The sequence below is a fragment of the Guillardia theta genome, assembly GCF_000315625.1.
Source record: "Guillardia theta CCMP2712 unplaced genomic scaffold GUITHscaffold_3, whole genome shotgun sequence".
NCBI classification, from domain to species: domain Eukaryota; class Cryptophyceae; order Pyrenomonadales; family Geminigeraceae; genus Guillardia; species Guillardia theta.
In genome coordinates, this window is record NW_005434671.1 from 428,600 (window position 1) to 451,516 (window position 22,917).

The following is a 22,917-nucleotide window of genomic DNA, read 5'->3' on the forward strand; positions in this document are numbered from 1 at the left end:
TGTAACGGAAGAAACCGTTGCTACGTGGGCTTCGGCCGCCATGTCGAACGGAGCGGAATAGAAGGAAGCAAGCACAAGAGGGACAGGAAGACTGAGAGTAAAGTCGAACCCATTCCCACAAAGCAAGCAAACGCTTTCATCTCTCAGCCGTGATACACTGAGATCCCAAGATTGTTCAAGGTTCTTGCGGGCACAACAAGAATTCTTGCTAGTTTGAGAAAACATGTACAATCGGAGCAGCAGCAGCCGTGGTAACTCAGGGGCAGCAGCAGCGTCTACCTCAGCCGACCAACTTGAAAGCCAGAATGAGATGATGCTGGGGAATCTTCACAGCAGAATCTCAAACTTGAAGAATGTGAGGCCTGAATTTCGTTCTCACAACAGGCTGTCGCTGAATTTGTTGACAAATTAGATCACGATCGCAATTGGCGATGAAGTTAGAGAGCAGAACAAAGCTCTTGAGTTTATGCAAAATGGTATGATGAGCACTGACAACCTGATAGGGTCCACCTTGAACAAGATGCAGGTATTCTCGGTCTTTTTCTGTAGCGTGCCTTCACTAATCTTGTTCCCACAGACTATGTACAAAAGTCACGGTTCAATGTCCATCGTGTACTTGTCGATATTTTGTTTGGTAGTTTTCTTTGCGGTATTTACATAAGATTGGAATCTTGCTTTTTGCCCTGACATTCCCAGCAGGTATACTCACTCATGAAGATGGGTTTCTGAAGGCATTGGGGTATAAGTTCACGTGTATAGATCTAGACGCCTTCACAAGGGTCATATTTTGATTGAATTTTATTCTGTTCAGTACAGAGAACTATTTCTCTTCCTTTTCTGGGGTATGAATGTTGGCTGACATACCGAGCTTGCTGTGAAGCAATATTCAACGTACGGAAACACAAAAAAACTTACAGAGTAGATGCTTCAAAATGGAAAAAGAATAGACAGGGTGGATACAAATAGAATTTGCGTACCTGCCAGATATATGCATGACGTAATTGGTTACTGCTTGGAGGGCATTCTTCTTTAAGTTGTCAAGTTTGGATTGGTCCGTGACAAATGCATTTTTCTTGAACTCATTTTTAACCAGCACTTTAACTTGCCTCGCATCTACACTCCTGTGCTGCAAAGAAATTGTCACAAGTACTTATGATAAAACGGGAACCAGACCGTTGCTGAGATGTGTTGCAAAAGTCTTAAGCAATCTTTGTAGAGCTGCAACATGGTTTCAGAACTCGAAGAAACTAAAAAACTGCACAGAAAGAAGGACAACAGGAAAAGCAATTGTTAAAATTCGATTCAAACTGAACCGCTCGGGTAAAGTTCTAGGAAACCCACGACAATTTCGGCAAACATGTTGGAGTGTTGCAAAGTCGTTTTGTGAGAGTTTCTCGCTTCACTTAGGTCGAAAACAGAGCCCAGGTACACACTGCCTTCATACATTCCAACGAATGATGTGTTTGGAAAGGGGGGGGGAAGCCAAGCACAAGACAGAGTGAATGGAGTACACCACATGGTGACGGGATCCAGCACGTGAGTTAGCAATCAAGACAAGAAACCAAGTCTACCGCATGCATCCGATCGTGAACAGGTCATGAGCCCATGAAGGGAGAGAACAATCAGCAGCCGCAAGTCACATCTCTCATCTCTCCTCCTCGTCTCCTTCCCCTTCCCCTTCCCTCCCCTTCTCACTCACTCGCTGCACGCTTGGCTCGAACCCGCGCTCCATGACGGACGGACGTTTCTCCGTTTCCTTTGTCGTTACACAATTAACGGTGAGGGAGAGATTTTGAGGATGACGGCAATAAGACCCATGGCCCAGGGAGCTATGCGACCTGCTATGCCACGAGCCTCACGGAAATGAGGGCGAGGAAGGGGAGGATGAAGAAGACGGGGACGACGATGGGTGCAACGATGGCGATGGTGATGGTAGTGATGATGATGATGACGATGATGGAAGTGAACGAGTCAAGTTGTGTCAGGCTGGTCATACCCAACACTGTCAGGCTACGGGGAGGCGCAGAGCAAGAGCCGGGGTACGATCCTTTCGGTGATTCCAATCAGTTCTCGATTGAGGATTGGAACGTGGGGGGGAGCGACCCTGAGATCGAGGTGCGAGACTCCGATGAAGACTTTCAGACTGCATACCGTTGTATGCATGACGGTCAGGATTACTCGGTGAAGACTGTGAGCAAGGAATCTGTCGAGACCATACAAGACTTCCTGGCCTTTCCTTTCGATGAGAAGAGCGTGGAATTCTTGGAGAAGAGGCTGACTTTCAGAGGTCTGATGGAGATCATCAATGGCAAGGTAGGAGCACAGATCAGCCCAAACATCTCGCACCTGAAGGCTGTCAGGTGCCTTGAGAAGATCATGAGGTCGTTCAACGACAGCAAGAGCATCGAGCTCTTCTTCAAAAAGTTTTCAATCTCTCTCAGCTACTTAGCATCGACGCTCAAGAATGCGTTGAGGACTGTTGACCACCCTGGCGACTTCTATGTCCTCAGCTGTTTGACCCGTCTAACTGATGAACACGCTCAGCCCCTGCTTGTGGAGCATGAGTTGCTCGTAGACGTCTTGAAGGGTCTTTGGAACAAGAACAGCGACACCATTGTGAAAGTCTACGAAGTTATGATCAAATTCTTCTCCACGGATTTCGGGTTGGCCCAGATAAAGGAAGAGAGTTGTCTTCAAATAATCCAGCAGGCCTTACAGGATGACAAGTCGCAAGTCAGAATGCGAGCGCTCGAGCTTCTCTTGAGGACGGTGAACATAAGTCAGAAAGCTCAAGCCGCCTTCCGGGGCCTCAACCTTCAATCCATCTTGATCGAGAGCTTCAACCATCCCGACGACGTGCTTGTTCTCAACGCCATTGAGCTCGCTTGGTTCTGCCCCATCGAATCTCTACCGATAGAGGCGATCTATATGTTCTTGGACGATGCAATCCTGGCGTGGGAGAAGAGGAAGGAGAGCGAAGACACCATCCCCTATGTCAGCTTGCTGCACGAGGAGAGGCTAAGAGCTGTGGCGAGGCATTGGGCCCTGCAGGACGAGTCCATCCCTCCCTTCATGGTCAACCAGCTCGAGCTACACCTCTTGGACCTCACCAATCGGCAAGAAACAGGCCCCGTGGCCTTGGCTATCTCCACTTGTGCGATGCTGTGCAGTACGAAGCGGGGAGTGAAGGTGTTCGAGGAAATGCAGCTGTCGTTTGAAATCACGCAGAACTTGCCGCATTTTGCCTCGAGCACGAGAGAAGATCTCTTCCTTGCTGCAATCGTCCTCACGGAGAATTTGATTCTCAATGCAAACCTCGATAGCCGGTTAGAAAACGCTTTCAAGCATTCTCAGGATAACGTGCAGGGGTTGTTGAAGGAGGAGTTCCAGGTTTGTGCTTACAGCAATTTGATGCCTGTCTGTACCACGTGACTTGCTCACAGGATCTTCCATCTTGGTTGATAGACTTGATCATGACAATGCGGAAGCGATTGTTCTACCTTGCAAACGTGCTCACTTCACCTCCATCCCCTGCCTTGCTCACGTCCATATAGGTCCCTTTTCATGAGCAGCGGATCACAACCCTCTCGCTCATGGAGAAACTCGCCCGCACTCCCACGGGTGCAAACATTCTCCTACAAGATGTACAGATGATCGACCTGCTCTTCGCACGCAACAAGATCGGTCAGTTCTTCACATCCTCACTTCCTGTCAATGAGTGGACCGACAGGATTCGTCGACGAGAACGAGGCAGACGCGATCGAGTCAAAGCACAAGCTGGCAAGGGTGAGTGGAACAGTGAGGGGTCGAGGAGTACTGAGTCGAACCCAGAGCCTCTTGCTCCATCCGGAGATCGTCAAGAGTCGCTGCAGCCCGGATGCTGTGCAGGCCCTGACGCTGCTCGTGGAGAACGGGCCCTTCTCTCCTGTCTACCTTAAGAACGCATCCCTTGTCAGCAGGGCAGTTCCAATCGTAGCGACAACGGCTGCAACGGTGTGATAAAGAATGTGCTGGAAACGAAATGTTCTACCTCCCTCCCTCATTGCTCCATCATCAACAGATCAACGCGCTTTGTAGCACCTTGCTTGTTGAATTTCGTCCATGTAACGTGATCAATTCTGTTTTTTTAGTTCGAAAAAAAAATAGAAAAGAATGAGAGTAAAGACATTGAAAGAAGTGTGAGTTCGAAGACTGCAAGAAGGACGCAACCAAAAGGACAGTGAGTGAGCTGAGAGTACAGTCAACACAGTAATTCTGCCTCAGGCAGAACTGGTCAGGCATCCGAGGATCTGGCGCACGCTCATGAGGACCTTGTTCAATGCGACACTGACTAGACCGCAAGACTGCTTGTCCGTGAGTGGAGCATGCTTCATCCACTCCATCTGGTCAAAGCGAAACCGCCAGAGGTCGCTCAAGGTGAAGGCAGAGTCCTCGAAGCTCAGCAGATCCCTTCCCCGCACAAGCACCACTGTCAAGAACAGCGACGACCAACAGGCCAGCGCCGCTGAGGCGGCAAGGAACGGGAGAGGAGACCAAATGCCGAGCAATCCGGGAGCAAGCAGACCGGCGACTGCGTTGCCAAATCTGCGAAGCATCTGCCCCCTTCCTTGCCAGCTCCTGTATTGCGAAGGGGGAGCGATCTGCTGGATGGCATCATTGACGAGATACGTCCAGAGGTCGTTCAATACTTGGAAAATCAACTGGAACGATACAGCAATGGCGAGGACGGGAGTCGTGAACAAGAAAACCACTCCAGAAATCAGGATCATGACAGACACGACAGAGACGATAGGCTTCAAGGGATATTGCTCTCTTGCCCCATGCTCGAATGGATGACGCATCTTGTGGCTGATTGTCATGCCCAGGAGCTCACCAAAACCCATCGACACCCCAAAGAAGAAGGCAGACTTGCCGTACTCCATATTGTAGTAGATAGTGCCTGCTCCAAGGAATGTGCCAATGCAGAGAGCAATAAAAATCTGAGAAAAAACCAGGAAATGAATCACACAGGGAACCCGCTCCGTGCTTGTCGAGCTATCAAGGCAATGATTCTCGTCCTGATATTTCACAACGCCATGATGCTCTCCATAACACGCAATGGAGGCCTTGACTGTTTCTTGCGCCCCATTGTTTGGGTGCATCACATACGTGACACATTGCCGTACAATCATGCCATCATGTGCATGCTTTCCGAGTGTCCCATCGAGCATGTCTTGCACAACCCTTTCGAGTGCTGGCGGATCTAATTCCTCTTCACTAACTCTAGACAATGCCAGCATGCTCCCTGTCAGGATGGCAAATGATCGAAGATTGATTAAATCCATAGGGAAAGGAGCACAAGGGGCAAATATCGACTGATATTTGTTGATTTTGTCCAAAATAAAATGTAACATCAACTGTAAAATGCAGCAAAAAGCTCCAAGCGTGCATGCCCACTGGAAGCTCAAATTTTCGAAAACCCATCCTCCGACTACAAACGATACACAAGCTCCAAAACACACCCAGGAAAATTGTTTTCTCAGAGGGGGGTTGTTGTTGGAAAGACTTGACACAAGGATAAGCTCATGCTGCAAGCTCACGATGACTTCGCCAAGCCCTGTCAGAGCAAACAACCATGGACACCATGTTTTGTTCTGTGAAAGAGCATTGCAAAGAAAACCGACGAGTGAAAGAAGGATAAGTGGCTTCGTCATGCGCGTCCCTTCCTTCACTATGATCCAGTTCGCAAACAACCTCATAATCTGGAAGAGACCAACAACCAGACCTATGTTGAAAAAGGAAAAATTGCAGTCTCTGTACAAATAGAGAGGTACTGTTACAAATCCTATCCTTGTCGAAATTCCATACAGTGCTGGTAAAAAGCAGCAAAGAATATTTTCAGTAGCTTGGAAACCGAAGGATTGTAGCTGGTTGTTTCGCAAAATCGCGTGCTGAAAATCTTCAATCGTGATATGATCCTTTCCTTGACTAGACTCATCAAATATCCTTCGACTGAGCTTTCTGATGTCCTCCTCGGGCAAGGAAGCCCCTGGGGCAAGAATTTTCGCAACAGACCTTGATGCGGAAAAAATATCATCTTGGGATAAGGATTCTTTTCCTGACTTGAGAGAGAAGTAAATGTCTTGGACATTCACAGATGAAGAATTTGCTCCTGAACTTGGCATTATGTCGTGCGACAAGTGCAAGACCCAAGTTCAGGCTAGCCCTCTATCAGTGACGGGCCACAAAGATTAATTACGGATAGAACGTGGCAGGGTCAGACAGAAACCAGCAAGCAGGAATATGGTACAAAAGGGTGAGTTGTAGAGAGGCGAGGTGGCACAGGGCGAGTGAGGACACTGGTTCGCGCTGGCAGGAGGATCCACGAGGCTATTGGAGGACGAGGTGCGATCAGGGTATGGGATGCGAACGGCAAGAAGGCGTTCACGATCAAACAGGAAGGAAATAGTATGTTGTGAAGGGAAACCGTACCCGGTCCATTTACCTACATTTTTCTGGTGGGGGTGGTGTGAAAGGGGTCACATGGAGGGTCGCAAGAAAGTCTTCATGCCCTCACATGGGGGGGGTAGTCATGTGATCGAAAAAGGGAGTGGTAGGGTGCAAGAACACCATTTGGTGGGTAGGGTAAAGATTTGTTGAGTGATAAAGTGTACCAGTTGGCCGAATAAAATTAACTTTTAAGGGGTGGGGTACCCTTGTGAGATGGGGTAGTCGTGGAAAAGTGACTGCCTTGCCGAGTTTGTAACTAGATGGGTGGGGTCATTATTTTCGGAGAGGTGACCAGGGGTACTTTTCCTATGCAAAGGGTGGGTGGGATATTTGGGGAGACGGCCGCCGGGGAATGTTCGATATTTCCTCGAGCCAGGAAAAGAAGTGGTGGGTAGTAGTGGGGGAATATGAGGGTACAATTGGGGACTAAAAAAGTATGGGGGTACCCTACCCCCCAGGGTACTCACCCCGAAACGGATCATCATTTCGGGATCATTTCAAAGATACTACTGTGACAATCGAGCCCCGGGCCCGAGTCCCGGCGGCCGCAGGCGGCCGCTTCCGGATCGGATGGGCCGCGGCGCCGCTGGGCTCAGTACCGCCCGGCGCGCGGCCCGGCGCCTCGCCGGATGCCGCCATGAAGTGGGCCGGCGGCTGGTGGGCCCGGGCCCGGGCCCGGGCCCGGGCCGGGCCGGTTGATGTCGGTGCCGGCTCAGTACGCCGGTCACGACTGTTCACCCGGTCACTAAGTCACGGGCAGTGCAGCGGCGTTAACTGTGACGGCCGCGGGTCCGAAGTTTTGGAGACCCGGACTCGACACCGGGTTTACTAGTGAAAGCCAAGCCTTAGAGTCAGCAAGTGCAGTGCCGCGGCACTGAGCCGGCCGGCCCCAGGCCCTGTGCGGCGGCTTTTCAGTTTGACTCGGAGCCTGGCAACTTTCAACTGCCGCTCGGATGCCGCAGCTGCCTCCACCCTCCTGCCGCGTGCTTTCAACCCTTCGGCCGCTCCATCCTGCCCGGCCCTGGAAAGCGCGGCCCCCGCGCGTGACAGGCTGGACTGCCGCCGGCCGGGCTGTGATCACACTGGCTGCCGCGCCATGATTTTAAGTTACTCCCATGATTACCGTACTAGTCACTCCTCGTACTGATTTTTAACTTAACTTTGACTCACCGTAGAAGAAGTCCGAGGGCCAGCCGGGAGGGCGCGCCGGAGCCCGGCTCGGACATAGCGTTGCCGTTCCGTATCCTTGTCGGATCAGTTAACCAGGGTGGTTCTCATAGTAGTTTTAGTCAAATTCAAGCGGCAAGAGAAAATTGAGCTAAAAATGTTGGCTCCGTCAATTTATGTACCTTTTTCGTTGCCAGGGGCTGCCGGGCCATCCAAGACAAGAAGGGCGATGTTGAGCAAAACCTTCCTCTATTTGATATGAATAGGCGTGTATAGTTGACTAAATAATCATGAGGAGGCTCGGGGTAGGTATTCAAATGATTTGAATCTTTCCAACGGCCTCCAGCCCGTGTTGAGGGGTAGGGGGTAGTGCAAACTTCTCGTATCAATCTAAAACACTTGTAAACGACCTCACACTTGCCCCGGTCTCTTCCCTATCCCACTACTCCCAATGTACTCAGGGACTGTTTGCTCAGCTGCTGAGCGCAGTCAAGGACCATGGCCCCTCAATGCTAACTCCTGAAACTGCCAGGCAAGTACTGAGATCAAACAGCTCAATTCTTGGCTGAGAATCACACCTATAGTAGGTTGAATGTGTAAGGTATGCATCTCATCGAAATTTGCACTTGCGTACCAAAGCACTCATCAGCTATAGGTGATGGTTGTTCACTTCCAGAAGAAGGGAAACATGAAGGGAACCGATCAGAGAAGCAACCTTCGAAGACATGAAGGAAATTCGATTCTCCTTGTTGTGTTGACGCCCTAGCTTCCTTTACCTGAATGCTTCGTCGGTTGAATAAGAAACATATTTCAAGAGACTTCCTGTTGCTTTGCCATGATTGCGTTTTTTGAGGCTTCTCCCAACCTATTGTAATATGGCGGTGTCATTTGTGAGGAGGTGAGGAGTTTGAGAGGCTGGGGGAAGGAGAGGGGAGGGGTTGGAAGGGAAATGGACGCCTGGGAGGCCAGGCTAGTTGACATGCCTGATCGCTGCGAGAGGAGATGCCGGAGGAGAGACCGTGTTTACTCAAGACCACTAGCGAGGAAGGCAGGAGGGCGAGGAGGACATGAGAGGAGAGGAAGGAGAAACGGGTAGAGACGGTTTACTTGACAGCACTAATGAGGAAGGGATGCTTCAGAGCCTCCAGTGCTGTAATCCTCGTGCGGGGATCGATGTTGAGGCAGCAGTTGAGGAAGTCCCAGATCGCATGTTTCTCATCCACCTCCAGCCAGTCCTTGCATCCCGCATGCGCGCCCAGGGAGCTTGACAAGGTCCGCCATGTTTGCTTGAAACCGCGGGCATAGCTGAGATGCAGTTCCAATGGTGGAATCTGAATGACATCAAGTTAGCAACCTCAGGCCTCCCGCCACCATATCACCCTCATCCTCATCCTCTTGATACAACAACGCCGACGACAACAATTTTACCTTAACGTCGAGGAGCTTCCACACAGCATCCATGCTCTTGATGTACATGCGCAAGCTGCTCAGACAGTCAGACAAGCGCACTTCCAAGGTACACAAAGAGCGTACCCGTAGATCTCCATCGTTGCCGTGACTATGTCGTTATACTGGAACCATTGGAACTGTGTCGTGCGGCACAGCAGGGTAAGCAGTACTACCCCAGCAGCCCACACGTCCACTGCTGTGGTCTGGCACTGCATGCCCATGAGCACTTCGGGCGCTCGGTATCCCCGAGTTCCCGCGCGTTTGACTGGACGTTCGAATTTGACCCCTGAGTTCCTCACTGTCACCGATGCGTTCGTCTTGCTGACGCCCAACATGATCCGCCTCTTCGCCATCTGCTGCGCCATCTCTAGCTTCTCCTGCTCCTTTTGATTCCGCGAGGAGCGAGAGCTGGCCGTAGAAACCTCACAGGGCAAGATGTTGCCGATGCTGCGGCCTGATGACTGCATTTGTTTCTCTGCCAGCCCAAAGTCCACAAGCAAGTACTTCTTATTCCTTCTGTCGTAGAGGAAGTTATTCAATTTCACGTCTCGATGTATAATAAATGTATAATGTATAAGACAGTTCTTGCTCAAGACCGAGTTTAACTAAGTAATGCACACTGTGACACGAAACCACTGAGAATTGAGGCCCAGCACTGCACATGAGAGACTCCCGACAGTATGCTAGAATATGAAACTCAGTCAAGCATCATTGCAACGCCGCCGCTGTTCCGATGACACGGACCGGGTACGGCCCGGTACCGCCGGGCATTGCCGCCGCGTGGGGCCGCCGCCTGGCTCGGAACTTGACTCTCAACGTGACCGTTCAACGGTTGACTCACCGGCTACGGTACCCGGTAGCCTTGAAGCCTCAGAGGTCCCGGGGAGTCCGGCTCGCCCGGCCGGGCAGCGCCGTCGGACCTTCAACCGAGTTTTCAGCCTGTGTTCAATTAACGGGAGTCAGCGGGGCTATCTGATCGGACTGGCCGCATGGCTGGCATGCTGCCACTCGGATCCCGGCATTAATCAGCAGTCGGCCGACGGTGACGGCGCCGTCTCACTGAGCCTCCGCCGGGCGGCGGCCGCGGCGGCCGGGCGCCGGAGCCCGAGCCTGGCAGTCACTCAGCGGCTGAGTGCCGCGCCAGCCCGGCGCTGACCGGACTCAGTGACTCGGCCTTGGAACCGTCACGGTGCCTGCTTGCCAGCGCCGGGGCGGCCCCGGTACTACGCCGGGTAGCCTGAGTCACCGGGTGTCAGACACAACTTGAACAGTCGGAGGTCAACATAACTTAACATAACATGGCATGCCAGGCTTCTGAGTCGGAACTTGGAACACTCAGTGCGCCGCCCGAAACTTTCAAATGATTCAGGGCCGGGCGGCCACAAAAAATATTTCACTGTGGAACCGTGAACTTGAAAATTGAGGGGGTGTTCGGCCTGAAATCTTTGTGCCAGTGTCACGCTCCTCCAAGTTTCAAGTTGTTCCATATAGTTTGGAGCAAGTCCAACCTACATGGAACAACTTGAAAATTGAGGGGGTGTAAGAACTCGCCGCCGATAAGTTCTTGGAGACGGCGAGAACTTCCGAAGTTCAGGGTATTGCGTCTCATCGGTAGACGGGGGCGAACTTGAAGCTCAGCGACTCAGATGCAAGTGGGCTTTGACATAGGTCTGGAATTAGCAGTGAAAAGGGGGTGAGGAGGACACGTGTCCAGGGCGCTGCCACGGTGCATTCAAACCGGTACTTGGTCACTGGAGTCACGGTTGCAACTTCCGGGACTGAAGGGGAGGTGACTGCTGTGAATAAAGGAAGTGTTGGTGGTGTCAGTGTGTGGTTCTTCTGACTCGGAGCCTTCTATCATCATCAGTGAAGGTGTTAGAGACTGCACAGCTGTGTATCGTTGAGATGAATAAGGTTGGGGTAAGGATCTCAGGTGTACTGAGAGATAGTGTTTGCCGTGGATCTTGGGTTAAATAGAGTATCTGGCCAGTGAGGTGGAGGTTGATTCGATTAGCCGGGGTGTTCGGCCTGACTCAATCATTGTGTGTCACGCTCCCGGAGTCCAAGTTTCAAGTTGTTCCATATAGTTTGGAGCAAGTCCAACCTACATTGAACAACTTGAAAATTGAGGGGGTGTTCGGCCTGAAATCATTGTGTGTCACGCTCCTGCGGCCTGAAATCATTGTGTGTCACGCTCCTCCAAGTTTCAAGTTGTTCCATATAGTTTGGAGCAAGTCCAACCTACATGGAACAACTTGAAAATTGAGGGGGTGTTCGGCCTGACTCAATCATTGTGTGTCACGCTCCCGGAGTCCAAGTTTCAAGTTGTTCCATATAGTTTGGAGCTAGTCCAACCTACATGGAACAACTTGAAAATTGAGGGGGTGTTCGGCCTGAAATCATTGTGTGTCACGCTCCTGCGGCCTGAAATCATTGTGTGTCACGCTCCTCCAAGTTTCAAGTTGTTCCATATAGTTTGGAGCAAGTCCAACCTACATGGAACAACTTGAAAATTGAGGAGGTGTTCGGCCTGAAATCATTGTGTGTCACGCTCCTGCGGCCTGAAATCTTTGTGTGTCACGCTCCCATCGCAAGTCAGCTTTGATGGCCATTATGGCCTTCACAGGCGTGGCTGGCCCTCCGAAGCTCAATCATGATGCATCGCCAATACGATATCAAATATCAAAATGAAAAATATCAATGTTGAAAGTTTCCCGCCACTGTGAACTCTGCGAAGCCGTACAGATATGAGGATGTGCAGCGTTTGACAGAGCAAGACAAGTCAGGTGAGCATTATCTCTTTTTTTCATCGAAATTATCACGGGAAGAGATCCAAATGACGTGTTCTTGATGCAGGTTGGAATGATTTGCAGCCTTTGGCAACTTGTATGAGATTGATGAACGGGTGAAGACTTTGGCAAGTGCCCAACCAATATTACAAACCGGTATCCAGGAGTACGTAGACGTACCAGTAAGCCGCCCAGCATACAAAACTCTCGAGACAATGGCTGCATACGAAGGGGGTTTCGACACATCGCAGAACTGTCCCGATGTGAAAAGGTTGTGACATGAAATGGGCACAAACAAAGATAAGTTCAGGACTCGGGAGTCGATCAGGTCTAGGCAAAATATTGACATGGTCATCTCACTGCATGGAAGAACATGCAAAACTGAAGGAAAAGCTCAACGGAAAGTTCTAAATGAACAGATACAGCGCATTTTAGCAGTCACGGTCGGAGCAGCTCGATGCTTGAAACAAAGATGATCCTCAGTACAATCGAATGATGACAAGTAAGTCCCGTGGTTCGTGAAGGATTCTTCATCCAATTCTTAAGGATGTGTTGGAACGATGAAACATTTTGCAAATCACCAATTTCATCACACTGACTGATGCATCATGTAAATATTACTGGTGTGAACTTGCATCAGATTCTGTTCATCGGATGAGCCGCTACCAAGCAGTTGATGTCACAGCAAACAAGAGAGCCGTTTTGAAGATGTTGATATTCCTGACCGTAGAGCATTCAAGATGTGGCCACATGTCACATGCTTCTTGGTTAACGCAGATACACCCTCGCCAGGCAAAAGATGGAACGTCTTCAGGATTACAGGGAGGTCGGTTGTGCTTGTACCCTGATTGTAACTCTTCTAATAAAGATATGATAACCTGAATGTGCAATTCTGTTTGTTGATTCACAGTGTTTGCGACTCGATTGCAATCATCGAGTGCTTGCTCTGTTGAACAAGGCACTCCTCTGTAGAGCCATGCGACAAGAACACTACAGTTGCACGGTAGCATTGCGACACCAAGACAGGATTGATCCGATGAACGTCTCATTTATTGATACGCAAAGGCATCATCTGCACATTGCTTCATTTCTGACTAGGTTTCTGTGCAATCGAAATCCTTGTGAAAATATCATGACAAAGGAAAAATTTGAAGCGAAACGGAAAAATCATCGAAATATGATCATAGATATAGTGATTCATGATCAACAACGGTTCTCTACAGTCATCTATGCGGGCAGGAACAGTCATCTTCTGTGCAAACGTCTCTTCATGTATCGTTGAACGGTTGAGTGCATGTAAGACTTGCCTCCATAGAAAGGTGAAGTGCATGAATCCTGACTGTAAGACTAGAAGAATTGAAAGCAAGTGATGACATGAGAACACATATCTAGACAGAAAAGTCGCTCAAGGTACAGCTGGATACAAATTTCTCACAAATCACAGTCATGCATTTGAGCGCAACGTGCAACCTACGGCAATTTGAATAAAGGGTCAATCAGAGTTGATTCTGTTCAATGGTGTATCGATTATCAATTCCTTACCTGATCATAAAAATTTCATCTTGTCTTCGAAGAATATTTGCAAGTACACCCGCGGATTGTTTGAACCTAGGGTGCATATTCCATTGCAGGATGGATGATTCAAACCTTGGCCCAACCTGTAGAGTTGAGAAAGAAGCTCGATCATCTCTTACAGGTATGATATGAGATCTTCATCTCATTTCTATCTCAGTTGGGTTGGATTCGAAGTCTCTCAATATCAAAGTTCATCCTGGTGAGTCAGGAAGGCACCATTTCATCGCTTCTTGCTCGTCCAGGGAGAGGGGGCTTGGGGAATGAGAAATGGGTGTTACCCCCACCCCCTATTGTAGAGTTTCAAACTCGTTCAAAGGTGGGTAGTTGAGGGTGCTCCATACCCACCCCACCACCCAAAATGACTCAAACGGAGGGGTTCTCGGATCCGAAGGAGTCCCGCCTCGATCACCCCCTCTCATTTGAATTCAAGATGGTTCAGGCCGACCCCACATACAGGCTTGCAGTTTTCTTATGTATGCCCATATGATTTGATCGGACAGGCCCCAGGTTCAAGGGATGAAGCAATTCACCAGCATGCTTGAAGATTTTTCATGGGAGTGGGGTTATACTTGTACCGGATGTGTACAATACATAGGGGAGAACCCCGAATGGTACCAAAAGAGTACCAAAGTCACATGGTTCGGACTGTACTAACTGGTACCAAGAAATTGTACTCAAGAAGACCCTACCCCTGAAAAAGTTCTGCTTGGCTCTTCGTGATTTGAATTCGGAACACGGTCGGAAGACCCACCCCGCCCCCACATGAGGCGTGGTATGCGTGGATTTGAATCTACCACCCTCACCGCGAAACGTTTTAGAGCTCCAAGGTCAATTGAGAAAGGCAACGCTATGACTCGAGCCTGAAGGCCGGCGCGGAGCCTGTGACTGCTTTCCTGATTGTCCTCGTACTGATTTTTAACTTAAGTTTGAGTAAAAGTCACGGCTCCCGACCGTACCAAGTTCAGTTAGGTGTAAATGGGGCTACGTGGCATGTCCCCGAGCCTAGTCGACCGGTCGCAATTCCGGTAGTAATGATGGAGCTCCGTAGGAGAAGTCCGAAGGGCCTTGGAGAACCCGAGAGGTTGTTGCAGTGACAAGGAGGGGTGGTCTAGCACGATGAAGGGGTCAGCCAATGGCAATGGCTCCAAAGAGTTTGTTTTCAAGATTCAACAACTCACTCACTCACACTCTAGAGTCGTACCTGCCGCTCCCTCAACTTTTACAGAAGTAACCCACCCCAGTAGCTTCACCCGCCCCCCTTCACTGGCTGCTCCTGCCTCTACTCCTCTACGCTCTCCGGGCTAAAGCCTCTTTCCTAATCGTAGATCTTATCTCTAGTCGACTTTGCTACACCTTAGTCAGACTGCAACAAGCACAACATTGTTGTTTATCTGCCGTTTCTCTCCCCAGGATCCAGAGATCCTTCTCAATCAGCACATCCATCCCTCGCCCGCCCTGCACACCTTCAGTTCCCATATGAGCTCCCTGACGCCCTTCCGACACCGACGGAATAAGAAAACGGCGGAGCTCACCCAGGACTTCCTTGAAAGTCTTTTTGTCCTCCGGCAGCAGGATGCTGCTCAGATGCTGGTGAGTCGCTCCGTCCTCTCCTTTCCCGACTGATTTAGAAACGCGAGCAGGGCTTTTCCATCACCACAATGAAGCACCTGTGCCGACGACTAGGCATCCGCAAGTGGCCGTACTCGCGCGGGCGACCAAGGGAGCTCGAAGCGGAGGGTACGAAGTCCGTGCTGATCAGCCCGCGTGAGACCCGTGTCATCCCCCAGCAACCGCAACAAACAGTTGGCGAAGACTGCGCGCTCGGGGATCAGGGCGAAGAGGAAGGATTCTTTCAGCAGGTCGAGCAGGAGGGCGAGCGGTATTGGATAAGCAGGACTAGCGATGACATGGAAGGTCTCTTTCGAGAGGCGCTTGACCACGTACAAGGCAAGAGTAAGGGGGACAGGCGGAGTTGAAGCGATGGTTGCTACTCACAAGGTCTACCCCTGTGACTTGTTGCAGGTGAATGTGCAGTAGAATACATTTTGATCAGAAATAATGAACAAGATTTTGAATGCTAAATACTTGCATCTACATCTCACTTTTAGCTTCTCTTTCAATGTAAGCTTGCTATGACTTCATCTACAACTGAATTCCACGTTGCCCTCAAACAAAATGTTCCGTGGCCTTGTCTGTGAGGCTGTATTTACCAAGGCCGTTCACAAGGCGAGCAGGAGACTGCAACTGGCGGTCTAATGGCAAGTAGAGCAGTTCTGTCGGTACTGACTTTCAGGCGCACGGGGCAACCTGACGATCACGAAGGAAGTGATCTGGACCTCGATCTGCTTCGCCCTGTAACCATTTGCGGCACAACAAGGCAGGGGAAACCTTCAGAGAAAGTGAAGCTGAAGGTGATTGCGAACTCTTCAGCATTCAACCTCTGATTCATAATCTCTTATCAAAATGCACTCGGCTGCATTCAATTCATCGCTGATTGCAGAGATGGAAACGTCGAGTCATGTCTGACTTGGGCTGACAAGTGAATCGGACGTTGTTGTGCAGGACGGAGATGTCTTGTCAACATGAGCGAGTACGTGACCTGTCGCTGAGGGTTCTACAATCAGCCGGCGGGCCGGGCGAGCCTCTGAGTCGGCGCGAGCGGCGAACTGACTTTGAGAGTCAGAAAAGCTTAGCCTTGTGCCAAGTTGAAACGGATCTGTTGGTATACCCTTTCTTCCTTCGCTTGTTCCGATTTGCCTTTTCCATCTCAAGAAAATAAAGATATCAATTTCGCAAACTACTCGTTACTCGGACTGATGACGCTGCACGGCAGTGTCAAGCCTTCAGGCCAGCCTGACCGAGGCTGGGCAAGGCTTCAAGTTGACTGCCTGACCTGGGCCGCAATTCTTCACGTTGCTGCCAAGTTGGCCTCGGTCTCTCCAGCTCTTCATTTTTGTCCCCACTGGAGTTTGCCTTCTTCAAGCGTCAGCTTCCATATCAGGAGGGCGGGGATGGTTTCACACCCCAAGCAGGGGTTAGTCTATCTGCTTATTACATCGCCCTCCGTCAAGCGGACGAGCCGGATCTGGCCCTTCCTCTCCTACTAGCTTCCTTCCTGCGGGTGCGTCAGGCCCTGCTTGATCGTGGAGTGCTGCAATATTATATCACCTCGGTGACCTAGACAGCGCACGTCTGAGCAACGAGATCCATCGCCTGCTCTCTTTCAACTCGCTGGTTCAGGCAGCTCTTCGCCGGGCCTGTCATGGCACTTACACAGTGGAGCTCTATCCCCCGAGTCAGCGAGTCAGTCTTCTAGCCCGTTCCCTTCGAACCCTCAGCGGCTCCTGCAAGACTCTCTGCCTCCCACCTGTGATCGCTGTGCTACTACTTTAGACCCATCGGCGCCATCGCGCATGAGCAGTGTACTGTGGTTCTTCGTGACGATGCCAGCGAAGTTCTTGGCAACATCTGCGCTGGCATCGTCACGAAGCTTCATCAGGAGGGTCTCCAACACCCGGACGCATGTCCACATGGGCGACCTCTGGCTCCCTGCCCTTTCCACCGCCACCTGGAATTCCGGTCCCACCCAAAAGAAGATTTCGGATCATCGCACAAGCTATGCCGCCCATCTCCCGCCGCAGGGAAGCCTTTCTTCGCTTCGCTGCAGGTAGATGGTCTGCTTCAGGTAGATGGTCTTCTTGAGGTAGGTGGTCTTCTTCAGGTAGATGGTCTTCTTGAGGTAGGTGGTCTTCTTGAGGTAGGTGGTCCTCTTCCGTTCCATGCATAGATGCCTTGTCCTTATCAAAGAGCGGGGTACTGTACATGTACCAGATGACAGGGGCCGGGAAGCATCCGATCAAGCTTGAACCTCATTATCAAATCTTGAAGGCCTTGCGAGTCAAGAACACGATTCTACCTGAACACCTTGAACGAAAGCGCTCCAGGAGACGAGCTCAAGACTTCAAGTTTCAGGTGCCAATACCAAAGGAGTTGGCAGAGTACAATCTCACGCAGGATGCGATGGTACTGTCGAAGAGAGTCACAATGGAAAGTTTAAATAGAGGGAACCAATGCAAGCCGCCGCCGAACATGCTTGCTGAATTGACCTAGTCTCAAGCTCTTCCTTGGATTAATCTGTTTTGCAAGGTTGTCAATGCAAGGAACTTCCTCCTTCACCTAGCGATCAAGGAGAGCTGTCGTTTGCGAACGACGGCTGTTGAGCATGAGGTATGAGCATGAGGCATGGGCATGAGGTTTGAGCATGAGGTATGCAAGAAAATCTCATGTGGGAACTGAAGGTGTGTAGGGCGGCCGAGGGATGGTTGTGCTGATTTAGAAGGATCTCTTGCTCCTGGGGAGGGAGGAAGGAGAGATGAAGGACATGATCCGGGGTTGTTCCCTACCGCCGCTCGCGTGGTTAGAGTGGAGGTTTTCAATGCCTCTTCCAGCTGACGACAATGCTTTCTCGCCCGTTTCTTCCCGTCTTCCTCCTCTCACTTGATCTCTTGGACAGGTATATCTCATCGTTTTCGGAATGCTATCCTAGGCAGGAGGGAAAGCCTGACTGCCGAAAGATGGATCCTCCTGCCAGCATCCCGTCGTTGACCAACGCCTTGGAAAGCTTAATCTTGAGCAGATGTGTGAGTCTAGGCTGCACTCGACGAGTGTTGCTTAGAGTCGATGCCGGCATCAGACTTATCGCTCAAAGCGACATTTTGTTTGAATGTAGAATACGTGAGAAGGTTCGACGCTGTAGCGAAAGACGCGGGTAACGCGGTTATACAAACTTTCCCGGGAAAAAAGGAGGTTGCGCCTACGATCAGTCAAGTAGGTGCTGCAGCGTTCAACAGCACAAGACCAAGCACTAACGAAACCTTCCTTTATCAAACCATATCAAAGTATCAAGCTAACATGTGGGTGATCGTGGAAGGGGAAACAGATCTTGCGACGATTTTAGGGTGTGGTTGACAAACCAGCTGAGGATGTCAGGGTGTTTGAAAAAGGCGCCTCATACCAAAACTTTCCGATCAAGGAGAGCGAATACATGTTTTTTGACATCATGGAGCAACCGTACAAAATCTTTGACAAGCTGTTCCAGATCAATCGGTTGTACAATGTGTTGTAGAAATGACATGATTGGCGAGGACACAAAGATTGTGGCGATGGGTTTGTTGATGAATGGAAAGAGAAACGACTTTGAGATGATCAGTCGATGAGTAGGCAAAGTTCTTTGATCTTGTCGCTTATCGGCGTCTTTTTGTCGCCGATGGTCGACACTATAACCACACCGCAAGTCTCAATGTACACTCCTTACAGGATTAGTTTTTGATTCTTTGCACAAGCTGAGAACGATGCTGACGCAAGGTTCAACAGTATTGACGCGCAGATCCTTGGCTTGACGGATGCTGATTTGACTGTCCAGATGCATAGCGTGCTGAACTTTCTCAGCCCATTGCTGAAGAAGTCAAATCAAGTCTGACATAGAACGTTGCCTATCTCGGCCTCTTTGCCCGACGGTCAAAACCTGATGCGCCTTTGTCGAAAGTGGCTGGTTGGAGTCTGTTTTGAGCTTCTCACCTTTGAATAAAGTACCGAACTCATTGAAGCTGAATGAAAGACCGGGCTCGCAAGTCTGCTCACTGAAATACTCCGAGTGATGCCTTAGTTTTCCTTTCCAGGCGTCAGCTTGTCCTGTTGCTGCTCCGAGGCTGCCGCTCCTCATCCACTTTCAAGTTTTTGTTTCGGATCAAAGCAGATCAGAACATTCAAACGCTGAACACTGTCTTGTGATACTCAGCATGACGTTCAGTCTCAGCAGCCTATGCTCATAGTGTTACAGCTGATATACGTTGCAATCAATACCCATCAAAAGGTGTTTCAGCTACCAGCTATGGTGAAGAGCCGGAACTGGTCCTCCCTCCTCCCTGCCCTACCGGCATCTGTTCTGCGGGTGCATCAGGCCCTGGTTGATCGTGGAGTGCCGCAACGTATGTACCTCAGTGACATGGATGACGAACGTCTGAACAATTCGATCCCATCACCTGCTCTCTTTCAACTCGCGGGCAGACCTCCTTTTCCTCCCCCCAGCCTTCAGTCACAGGGCGGTTGATGCAGACTTCAAGTCCCCACCCCCACCTTGCTCCTCAGCACCGAGTTCGGCACACCCGGACCCACGTCCCTGAGCATGGCCCCACCAACAGACACATGGGCGACCTCTGGCTCCCTGGCCTCTCCACCCACACCTGGGATGGGCTGGTTCTGAACTTCACGATGAATCATCCTTACAACAGCAGCGGCAGCCCCGTCGGCCTTTCTGCGCTCTCCGGCCCCGCCCAACAGAAGATTTCGGATCATCGGGCAAGTTATGGCACCCATCACCCCCGCAAGCCTTTCTTCCCTTCACTGCAAGTACGGAGGTGTATGGGGACCCTGCTTGTCATCGTCTGCGTGCTCGTCCGTCTCGGCAGCATCGAGATCGTATGGGTCTTCTTTGTCCTGATCTTCGTGTTTGACTTTTTTTTAAATCCGGTCTGAGAACTGAGTTGCTCTAAATGCGGGGGCGCCGCCATGCAGCTGGGGCGGCAGCAGCAGCTGGGATGCTGCTGGTTCTCATCTGCGACTTTGGGCTAGAGGGGACAAGAGAGGAGGAAAAGGAGAGCAGCGACGAGTTACAGGGAAGTTTTCAGCAGGGACAGGAATCGCGAGCAGGAGGTCGTCTGATGGGTGCCTGGAAGACCGATGACTTGAACGCTTTCGCAGCTGAGAACTCTGCCGTTGAACGATTTCCTTCGATCGTTGTAGTACCCCCTGGTATGATGCATCTCCAGGACACTGGCATGAAACCTACGAGCACTGTTCAGCCGAGTCCTCGTCCAAATGCTAGTCATCACCCTTTCTCATGGCAACGGGTCAACTCCCACCATGCTACTCAGGTGGAGAAATCTCTTCGAAGGATGGATGGAAGCGAAGACATAACTGAAGATCATTGCTATTATGATCAACCTGAAATGCTCGTCCAAGAGCTCCGTCACTCGATTTGCGATCTGCATTCAAACATGGGAGAGCAGGCATGTGCTCAGTTGTGGTCGCAAGTTCGTCAGCTGCAAGGTGATAGCGTGGGTTACGTTCTACAGCAAGAAAGGGATTGGAATCCCAAGTTTAGAAGCTCCTTCTCTCAATTCCTTTACAAGATCTCTGCTCCTACCCCTTCGATGGGCTCAGGAGATCAGTTGGGGTATGTGACTTCAGGGTTCACGTTGAAAGGACCTCTTGCCACGTGGTTTCCTCGAGGAGATCAGGCAGGTGCTGCCGTTGCGAGCTGCCAGCCTGTTGATCTCTCATGGAACTTGGATTACCTGAGTCTCAACTGGCTGCAGGGTAACAGGATCCCCTTCGCTGTCAAGGATTGTGCAGGAAAGGAGGTCAGCAGGTTTTCAGTCGATTGTCGTTCTCACCCCTTCCAAGGAACTGGTAAGGGCAGGAGTTCGTCTAAACTCAACCTGGAGATGCTCAATGCCAAGGCAATGCATGTAGAGGAAGAGGCGATCCGAGGTCCCGGCAGTGGCGTCTTGGGATGGCAATTCTACATCACTGGGGAGGATGGGGAGGCGGTTGGTTCAATGATAAGAATCAACTCAGCAAATAAGGCGTGGATACTGCAGGCCAATCGTGCGGGCCAAGTGGATTTGAGACTCCTCGTCATGGTAGCGTCTATCCTGGACTTCACGTTCTACAAGAAAGTTGCTGGATTCTTTGTTGGTTTTTTGGTGTCTGTACTGGCAGTTGCCACCTTTGTGCCGCTCTGGCTCTGTCTGTGCTACAGGGGAAAGAGGGGACAACGTGGATCTCTGGTGACTAAAAAAGGTCACGATGATGACAAGGAAGGCGGTATCAGACCAATTGTAGAAGTACCCAATGACCCGAAACAAGAGCATCGTACCGAGGAGAAAAGCCAAGAGCAAGAACAAGAAAACCTACTCCAAGAGGAGAATGATCTAAAGGCAGAGGAGGAAGATCTTAAGGTCAGCTCCGTACCGTCTTCCTTTCCCTCTCTCATGCATGCTTCATCCTTGCAGGAAAATGCTGATCCATCAAGTGTCGGCGTTGAGCTAGAAGAAGCGATTGCAGCCATCGACAGGGCCATAGACAGGAACAGCGCAACGCGCAACTCGAGGCGATGACACCGTGTCGCTCTTTGCTCCAACTGTCTTCGGGGAGGATCGTGTACATAGATAGGAAAAGTTGAAATTGAATGAATGTGATGTAGCAACTAACTAAAAGTTGTAAAATATTTCTAACTTGGGGAGAGGGATGCCGCGGCTGACCAGCCCCTCTCTCATCTTGAAGAAGTTCTCTTGGCACTTGGTCAAGAACTCTGGGAGCTGCAGCAGGGTCAGGGAAGGAAAGGATGAAGGGCGGTCAATGAAACCTTGATAACCATCGAAGCTCTCTTCTGCCGCAGCTCCTCCAGGCGAGACCGCAGCTCGGAGATCTTATGCTCTAGATCGTCCTTCTCCTGCTTCATGGCTGAGAATTCCTTGTTGAGTCTCTTGTTCTCGGCGTTCAACTCATGGTAGTGCTTGAGCTGTCAATGTAGTCAAGGGCCAAGGCTGAGCAATCTCTTGTCATCTCCACATCTTACCGAAGCTACCATGACGTGGTTCTCCTTCCTGAGGTCTTTGATCCATTCCTCGATAGTCTTCAGCTCGGAGTCTCTCTTGCGCAGATCGTCCTGGATGCTGGAATTTGTCCTGTTCGCAAAGTCCCAGAACCTTGCTCGCTTTTCCTCGCACTCGGAGATCTTTGGTCGAATCCATTCAAACTTGCGCAGCGACTGGTTCGTGCAATCCTCATACGTGAAGCAAGGCATCAACCCGGGGATCTCTACATCAAGACTGCAAGGCAGGGAGGAGTCAGCTCCACATCGCCCTCATTCACAGGTCCCTCACCCGCTGGACATGCTAGACAGCCGGTATCTGTCCTCGCATGTCGAGTTGTGCTCGTATTTCCAGTGCGAGCAGCCGCAGCCTCCATCGAAGTCTGTCTCTGCCTTGGCCCCCATCTTGTCTTGGCACTCTATGTTGGTCTCGTTGAGCCTCAGGAGGGTTGCTTTCGCCTCGAACGGCGAGAGCGAGATCTGTCAGTGCGGGTGAAAAGCTCTCGGAGCCGTCGAGAAAGGAAAGACGAGATCGAGGGAGAGTTGAGTCAGAACGGGGAAGGCGGGAAAAAAGAGCAAGAGAGGGATAGGGAGGGGTAGGAGGGAGGGAGGAAGGGACAGGAGGAAGAAATGAAGGAAGAAAGGAGGAGGGAGAGGAGGGAGAGGAGGGTTGGTGTTGACGTTTCCTTACATCAAGAACCTTGAGATGAGCTTTGATCTGTTTCAGGTCTAAATGCGGCCGCTCCTTCTGCTCTTGCTGTGCAGACACCATGTTTGATAGTGTGGAAGTAG

General features: G+C 50.7%; 8 protein-coding genes across 8 annotated transcripts; 5 read left to right on the top strand and 3 right to left on the bottom strand.

The window, feature by feature from the left end:
• The first annotated feature begins 42 nt into the window (after nt 1–42).
• BET1B (Bet1 protein B) lies at nt 43–809 on the top strand. Its single transcript, XM_005841322.1, has 4 exons — nt 43–355; nt 413–526; nt 578–649; nt 700–809. The coding sequence occupies exons 1-4, from the start codon at nt 224–226 to the stop codon at nt 727–729; spliced, it is 348 nt and encodes a 115-aa protein (XP_005841379.1). The 5' UTR covers nt 43–223; the 3' UTR covers nt 730–809.
• A 170-nt stretch (nt 810–979) lies between these two features.
• On the bottom strand, nt 980–1,221 carry GUITHDRAFT_46290 (hypothetical protein; the record flags this gene model as incomplete). The annotated part of the gene is made up of 2 exons (XM_005841323.1): nt 980–1,126; nt 1,174–1,221. Coding segments are annotated over 2 exons (195 nt in total), but the record flags the coding sequence as incomplete, so codon positions are not given.
• A 642-nt stretch (nt 1,222–1,863) lies between these two features.
• On the top strand, nt 1,864–4,836 carry GUITHDRAFT_132140 (hypothetical protein; the record flags this gene model as incomplete). Its single annotated transcript, XM_005841324.1, has 6 exons — nt 1,864–3,390; nt 3,444–3,509; nt 3,555–3,684; nt 3,731–3,786; nt 3,832–3,993; nt 4,264–4,836. 6 exons carry the CDS (start codon nt 1,864–1,866, stop codon nt 4,834–4,836), a joined length of 2,514 nt encoding a protein of 837 aa, XP_005841381.1.
• Nucleotides 4,837–8,759: 3,923 nt separating this feature from the next.
• GUITHDRAFT_99883 (hypothetical protein) lies at nt 8,760–9,572 on the bottom strand (the record flags this gene model as incomplete). The annotated part of the gene is made up of 3 exons (XM_005841325.1): nt 8,760–8,987; nt 9,085–9,139; nt 9,190–9,572. The coding sequence occupies 3 exons, from the start codon at nt 9,570–9,572 to the stop codon at nt 8,760–8,762; spliced, it is 666 nt and encodes a 221-aa protein (XP_005841382.1).
• Nucleotides 9,573–11,691: 2,119 nt separating this feature from the next.
• On the top strand, nt 11,692–12,445 carry GUITHDRAFT_149999 (hypothetical protein; the record flags this gene model as incomplete). Its single annotated transcript, XM_005841326.1, has 1 exon — nt 11,692–12,445. A coding segment is annotated over exon 1 (171 nt), but the record flags the coding sequence as incomplete, so codon positions are not given.
• Nucleotides 12,446–14,945: 2,500 nt separating this feature from the next.
• On the top strand, nt 14,946–15,445 carry GUITHDRAFT_99884 (hypothetical protein; the record flags this gene model as incomplete). The annotated part of the gene is made up of 2 exons (XM_005841327.1): nt 14,946–15,059; nt 15,110–15,445. The coding sequence occupies 2 exons, from the start codon at nt 14,946–14,948 to the stop codon at nt 15,443–15,445; spliced, it is 450 nt and encodes a 149-aa protein (XP_005841384.1).
• A 4,575-nt stretch (nt 15,446–20,020) lies between these two features.
• On the top strand, nt 20,021–21,649 carry GUITHDRAFT_99885 (hypothetical protein; the record flags this gene model as incomplete). The annotated part of the gene is made up of 1 exon (XM_005841328.1): nt 20,021–21,649. One exon carries the CDS (start codon nt 20,021–20,023, stop codon nt 21,647–21,649), a length of 1,629 nt encoding a protein of 542 aa, XP_005841385.1.
• A 93-nt stretch (nt 21,650–21,742) lies between these two features.
• On the bottom strand, nt 21,743–22,897 carry GUITHDRAFT_99886 (hypothetical protein; the record flags this gene model as incomplete). The annotated part of the gene is made up of 5 exons (XM_005841329.1): nt 21,743–21,850; nt 21,898–22,053; nt 22,111–22,363; nt 22,418–22,605; nt 22,817–22,897. 5 exons carry the CDS (start codon nt 22,895–22,897, stop codon nt 21,743–21,745), a joined length of 786 nt encoding a protein of 261 aa, XP_005841386.1.
• Nucleotides 22,898–22,917: the final 20 nt, after the last annotated feature.